General features: G+C 36.5%; 2 protein-coding genes across 2 annotated transcripts; both read right to left on the bottom strand.

Moving 5' to 3' along the window:
- Positions 1 to 970: 970 nt before the first annotated feature.
- LOC150057463 (olfactory receptor 5B12-like) lies at positions 971 to 5,201 on the bottom strand. Its single transcript, XM_090340026.1, has 2 exons — positions 5,076 to 5,201; positions 971 to 1,933 (listed from the first exon to the last, which is right to left on the bottom strand). The coding sequence occupies exons 1-2, from the start codon at positions 5,199 to 5,201 to the stop codon at positions 971 to 973; spliced, it is 1,089 nt and encodes a 362-aa protein (XP_090196152.1).
- Positions 5,202 to 5,221: 20 nt separating this feature from the next.
- Positions 5,222 to 6,148, bottom strand: LOC150057462 (olfactory receptor 5V1-like). The gene has a single exon (XM_090340025.1). The coding sequence runs from the start codon at positions 6,146 to 6,148 to the stop codon at positions 5,222 to 5,224; it is 927 nt and encodes a 308-aa protein (XP_090196151.1).
- Between the last annotated feature and the right edge of the window lie 715 nt (positions 6,149 to 6,863).

The following is a 6,863-nucleotide window of genomic DNA, read 5'->3' as shown; positions in this document are numbered from 1 at the left end:
TGATGTTACACATATGAAAATAGAATTCAAATAATACTACAAAAGGAAAACATCAAATAATATTAAAATGCAGCAAAAGAGAATAAAAACAATACTCTAAAAGATATAGCAATAAATGGTTTGCTTTGCATATTAATGATTACTTTGAAAGTAAATACGTTAAAATCTCTACTAAAACATAGATTGACTCATGAGCTAAAAGAGAATAAAGACAAAATTCAAACATCAATTTGTCTACAAATGAGTCAACTTACTGATTTAAATTTAATTTTTTTGAGATACAATATTTTAACATCGTTATGGGGCATATTATGGTAGTTCAATATATGCAAATAAAATGATATTACATGTAATTCAAAGCAATGCATATAATAAAATTCATCGTATATTTAAGGAATCACAAAATTGAACATTATAAAAATATCCCTTGCAAACAGAATTTCAAAGGTAAAAAGTTAAAACCTATAGATAAGTGACTAAATATAGATTAGAAATAGAAATAGGAACAAAGATAGGAATAATGCACACACACATTTGGACTTGAATGTAGCTAAGGATGTCACTGATAAAAAGTTAGTCATGATATACTGATAATTGAGTAAATATCAAGATGTGTATTTTTGAAAGAACTGTTAATTCCCAGAAGACAGATAGAACAATGATGGTAGATACCTAAAACTATATTTCCATTTGTATTTAAATTTTATATATGTCTGCATTTTTGTTTTATATGTCAAAAGAAAAATGCATTCCCACAAATTCATTTCTATACACTATTTTAAGATTATGTTGGGCTACCTATGTTTTCTTTTTTCATATATTTTTATTGTAATTAATAGAAGGGTTACATGATATTTGCCAGATAGATGGTGCATTAATTCCCATACATTGATACCCTTTCACATGTCTTGGTCCCCATTTCCCTCCCCCCCACCCCACCCCTCATCTTGTTTTCTCCGTTCCCTGCTACCTATGTTTTATTGCAAAGAAGTCTTCTGAGTGTTCCTTTCACCTCTGTATTTCTCAGGCTGTAGATGATGGGGTTTAACATTGGAGTAATCACCCCGTATAACATGGAGATGAGTCTGTCTCGGGCATGGGAATGTTGACTAGAGAAGGGACGAATGTAGGTAAAGATGGATGCGCCATAAAACAAACAGACCACGGTGAGGTGGGAGGAACATGTGGAGAAGGCTTTGCACTTCCCTTCTGCTGACCGGATCTTCAGGATGGTGGAGATGATGTACATATAGGAGACCAAGGTGGTCAGGAAGGCACTAATACCCAAAATACCTCCAACCACCAAAACAAGCATTTCTGCCATGTAAGTAGAAGAACAAGACAGGGCCACCACTGGTGGGATATCACAGTAGTACTGGTTAACTCGATTAGACCTGCAGAAAGACAGGCTGAAGGTCATCATTGTGTGGAGAAGGGAGTTGAGAAAACCAGCTGTCCAGGTCCCAATCAGTAATTGCACACATCGCATATTGGTCATGATGAGTGTGTAACGAAGGGGAAAACATATGGCCACATACCGGTCATAAGCCATGACAGCCAGCTGAAAGACCTCAGTCCCAACCAGGGCCACCAGGAAATAAAGCTGTAGAGCACACCCAACAAAAGAAATGCTGTGGTCGTCTGTCAAGAGGTTTTGGAGCATCTTGGGAACTGTAGCAGATGGACAAAATATGTCTAACAGGGACAAATTTGCCAAGAGGAAATACATGGGGGTGTGAAGCTTTTTCTCTATGCCAATGGCCAGGAGCATGGCCCCATTACCCGCCAAGGTGACCTGGTAGATGATGACAAATGCCAGGAAGAGTGGGTACCGCACCTCAGGGAGGTCAGAGAGTCCAATGAGAATAAACTGAGTCACAGTTGTATGATTGTAAGCTCCATCTCTTCTTTCCACCACAGTATGTCTGGAAAACTAATCCAACAAGTACAGGTGAGGGATAAAATCCAAGGAATACAGGAATGAAGAAATTCTTAATAAGGCAATGATGACGGTGATAAAGTAGGTGAGCTAAATATCCTTGGGATTTCACCATCTACAACTTCCATTTCAAACATCTGCTGTCCTCATGATATTTTCAAACTCGTTCACCCTTACTACACTCTCAGAAAGAAGCCTTTTCAGTAACTATAAGCCTTGGAATCTGCACCTGCAAACATTATTTTAGTCAATGGAAGCTGATGATGTATTTCTCAAATGCATGGATGCACTTGATGCTTCATTCTCACCGTACCATCTTTATGTATGCAGATAGCATTATTTTGATATTAAATAGTTAAGGTGCACGTTGACTATTATTTTTTCTATATTTTGTATATTTGAGAAATTCGTGATTTTAAAACAAATATATATAACACAAAGGTGATTATTTGGTCTATGTACATATACTTTGCGATATTTTTTAGTAAATTCTAGGGGTTAATACACATAAGAAATAAAAATATGGAATGAAAAATGTAAGACTGCTGTGTCATCTGTTCTAGTTATCTCTGTTTGGAAAAAGTAGATATGAACTACTTCTATGATTTTTTTTCTGGTACTGAGATTTGAATTCATGAACCCATGTTTACTTGGTTTATTTTCTTTGCTGACTCTCTACCATGTGACCCATGTCTTAGCCTAGATTTTTCTAAAAATTCTTATTATCTTTAAATAGTTGTAACAAGGAGTTGTGATTCAAGGAAACATGAACTATATGAAATGTCATGATAACATTTTATTGATGCAAGCTACCTGAACTTTCATACAATTACATAATTGTGCCACCAAAAATTGGCAATATATTTTTGTTAAGTTTTGTAATTGACTTTAAAAATTTGTTGAATAAAACTTAAAATGTATTAAATTTAAAGCTTTAATTGTATTTTCGTTAACCATCTCTTTTGGCTCCCTAAAAAGCATACATAAGCCAAGTGTTTGGGATTTAATCTAAAGGCTGTGAGGGCATTTTGTCAACAATTCTTTGCTGAAGAGGACACTATAATTTTCCTTATTAATCTAACGGTCTAGTAATTCACATGCTTTACTGTAGTGCATGTGGTGTAAACATGTAATTCTCAGCACTAAGCATGTGAGAACACTTATAAGGATGTGTTGTAAGTACTGACCTCCCACTGGAAGTGAAACATTCTTTCACCAACATATTATAGAGCATATACTCAGTGACAAATGAACTACACAGAAAGCTTTACTACTCAAACGATACTTACTTCAAGTTTCAACTTCATAGAGAAAGATAGCATTAGCTAAGTATGCAAAAAATGTACCACAAACAGATCTGAAAACATAACATAATTAAAATGTCATTATTCAAGGACATCACTTTTAGGTTTTCTTTTAAATAGATTAATTTATCAACAAAAGAATTAAGGAAGAAGAAAGCAAGACAACCCAGACCATATCATAGTTCAGTGGTCCAATAAAGGCAAATACCACTTGTATGTAGAACTCTCAGAGTGCAGTGTATAATTTATATCTTGCATACTGTTCCCTTAGGAAATATGATAATGAGGATTCTAGGGGTAATATTTCTTTCTGCACAAAACCAAACCTAACAATAGAGATACATAATCAATTCAGTGTATTTTTTGCCAGTGGTGGGGCTTCACTTCAGGGTCTGGGCACTGCCTTTAGACACTATTTGCTCAAGGTTAGCATTCTGGCACTAGAGTGGCAGCCCTGCTTCCAGCTTTTTCTTGAGTATGTGGTAACCAGGAATTGAACCCAGGGCTCTGTTCATGATAGGGGACCACATTACCACTAGGTGGCACACTGGCACTTCAGTATGAATTTTAATAACAAAATTACATAACTGACATTTATATTTCTTAGAATTACCTATTGCAAAATTTAAGATATTTTAGTGATCATGTGTCCAAAGAATTTTTCCATATATTTTTATTGTAATTAATAGATGGGTTACATTATATTCACGAGATAGAAGTGATTTACTTCACATACATTAATACCCTTTCTCATGTCTTGGTCCCCAATTCCCTCCCCCTACCCCCATCCTTCATCTTGTTTTCCTCCCTTCCCTATCCAACTTCAAATAACCAAATACAAATATATCAAATATATCAGGTAACAAAGTGAGATACTGTAACAATATAAGACAGCCAAGGGACAGCAAAAGAGAAGAGAGATAACATAGTACATTAAGGACAACAATCACTCATTATATGCCTTTTGTTTCTATATCCTGGAGGTCCTTTCATTTAGAGTCATCCTATATGGCCTTATGTATCTAGGTTTTGTTATATTGTAAATCTCTGCTAGGAGAGCCTAAGGTTTCTACTGATTATGACAAATGAGGGAAACCAATGAGCCTATGTTCCTTTGAGTCTGGCTTACTTCACTTAATACGATTTTTCTAAGTCTTTCCATTTCCTTACAAATGCGGCGATGTCATTCTTTCTGACAGCATCATAGAATTTGATTGTGTATAAACATGACATCTTGTTGATCCACTCATCAACTGGGGCATTATTACAAGGAATAAACTGTTACAATGTCATTTAAATGCAAAGTCTTTATGGATTCCCTAGCTCACTCTGAAATTAAGTAACAAATAATTAACCTGCCCTATGGTGACTGCTTCTGGTAGAATGGTATGATGTACCCTATTTGGTGATAAAAGTTTTCTCAAATGTTACAGACAACAAATCTCAGTACTTCAAAGTGCTTACAGTCTACTTTCACACTCACACAATAAGTGGTAAATTCAACATGACTTAACAAATGTAATTTGAAAAGATTGAACATGCATGAGATCAGCAACAATCTAGAGGAGAAAATAGAAAGCATTCAATAATATATGAAAATTTTCACTAGCTGTGGGATCACATCAATTAGTGAAAACTCAAATATAATACACACAAGGAGATATTAGATACAGATTGACACATGTTCATTGAGAATCAAAAATATAGATGAGGTACATATAGTAAACTCCATTAGCAGATTGAGAACCAGGACCTGATATAATCAGGATGCACAGAGCTAGGAAAATATGCCGAAGAAAAAAATTCATTGAAGAGCAAAAGTGTTTTCTTACATAAGTAATAATCTGTAAATTATTCCTCTTTCTAGAGGTGATAGAAACCAGTAAATGACAGCTCTCTGAAATGATAATTTTCTGGTCACACACGCAATGCTTTAAGGCAAAGCAGTCACTTTTCATATTTCATCCTGTAACCATATTCAGAAACATAACAACTTTCTGAGGGCTCCTTTCACCTCTGTGTTTCGAAGACTGTAGATCATGGGGTTTAACATTGGAGTAATTACTCCATAGAGCATGGAGATAAGTCGATCTCTGGTAGGGGAATGTTGACTGGAGGAGGGGCGGATGTAGGTAAAGATAGTTGTGCCATAGAACAAACAGACCACAGTGAGGTGGGAGGCACATGTGGAGAAGGCTTTGCGCTTCCCTTCTGCTGACCGGATCTTCAGGATGGTGGAGATGATGTACATATAGGAGACCAAGGTGGTCAGGAAGGCACTAATACCCAAAATACCTCCAACCACCAAAACAAGCATTTCTGCCATGTAAGTAGAAGAACAAGACAGGGCCACCACTGGTGGGATATCACAGTAGTACTGGTTAACTCGATTAGACCTGCAGAAAGACAGGCTGAAGGTCATCATTGTGTGGAGAAGGGAGTTGAGAAAACCAGCTGTCCAGGTCCCAATCAGTAATTGCACACATCGCATATTGGTCATGATGAGTGTGTAACGAAGGGGAAAACATATGGCCACATACCGGTCATAAGCCATGGCTGCCAGGAGGAAAACTTCTGTCCCAGCCAGGGCCACCAAGAAATAAAGCTGTAGAGCACACCCAACAAAAGAAATGCTGTGATCTTCTGTCAAGAGGTTCTGGAGCATCTTGGGAACTGTAGCAGATGGACAAAAAATGTCTAACAGGGACAAATTTGCCAAGAGGAAATACATGGGGGTGTGAAGCTTTTTCTCTATGCCAATGGCCAGGAGAATGGCCCCATTACCCGCCAAGGTGACCTGGTAGATGATGACAAATGTCAGGAACAGGGGGTACCGTACCTCAGGGAGGTCAGAGAGTCCAATGAGAATAAACTGAGTCACGGTTGTAAGGTTGTAGAGATCCATGTCTTCTTTCCACCAGTCTTTCTGGGTAAATAAGCCAACAAGTACAGATGAGGGACTAAAATTTAAGGAATACAGGAATGGAGAAGTTCCTAATAAAGGCAATGTGGACAGTGATAAAATATGTGAGCTAACTTTCCTTAGGACTTCACCATCTACAACTTCCATTTCAAACACCTTCTGTACTCATGATATTTTCAAACTAGTTCACCCTTACTACCCTCTCAGAAAGAAGCCTTTTCAGTAACTATAGGCCCTGGGAACTTCACCTGCCTATCTTTGTCAAGCATGCAACATTGTTAGAATTTTGTTCTGTGGAAGTTGATGGTAGATTTCCCAAATGCACACAAGTTATTGCTTCATTCTGATGGTGCCATCCTTATTTATGCAGATAGCACTCTCTCAAGATTAAGTACTTAAGGTGCACATGGGCTATCATTTATCTTTTTCTATATTTTTTATATTTGAAAAAATACATGACTTTTAATACAGCTGCAAATATAAATGCATAAGTTATTGAAATGTTCCATGACTGTATATATACTTTCAGATATTTATTTTAGTAAATACTAGGGGTTAATATACAAATAAGAAATTAAAATATGAAATAGAAGAATGTACGACTGCTGTGTCATCTGGTGTAGTTGTCTTTATTTGGAAACAGTAAATACAAAATACTTCTATGGTTTTGCTATCTGGTACTGGGATTAGAACTCAT

Source organism: Megascapheus bottae, chromosome 10, assembly GCF_031878675.1.
Source record: "Megascapheus bottae isolate mThoBot1 chromosome 10, mThoBot2.hap1, whole genome shotgun sequence".
Taxonomy (NCBI): domain Eukaryota; kingdom Metazoa; phylum Chordata; class Mammalia; order Rodentia; family Geomyidae; genus Megascapheus; species Megascapheus bottae.
This window is presented reverse-complemented; position numbering and strand designations above follow the sequence as displayed.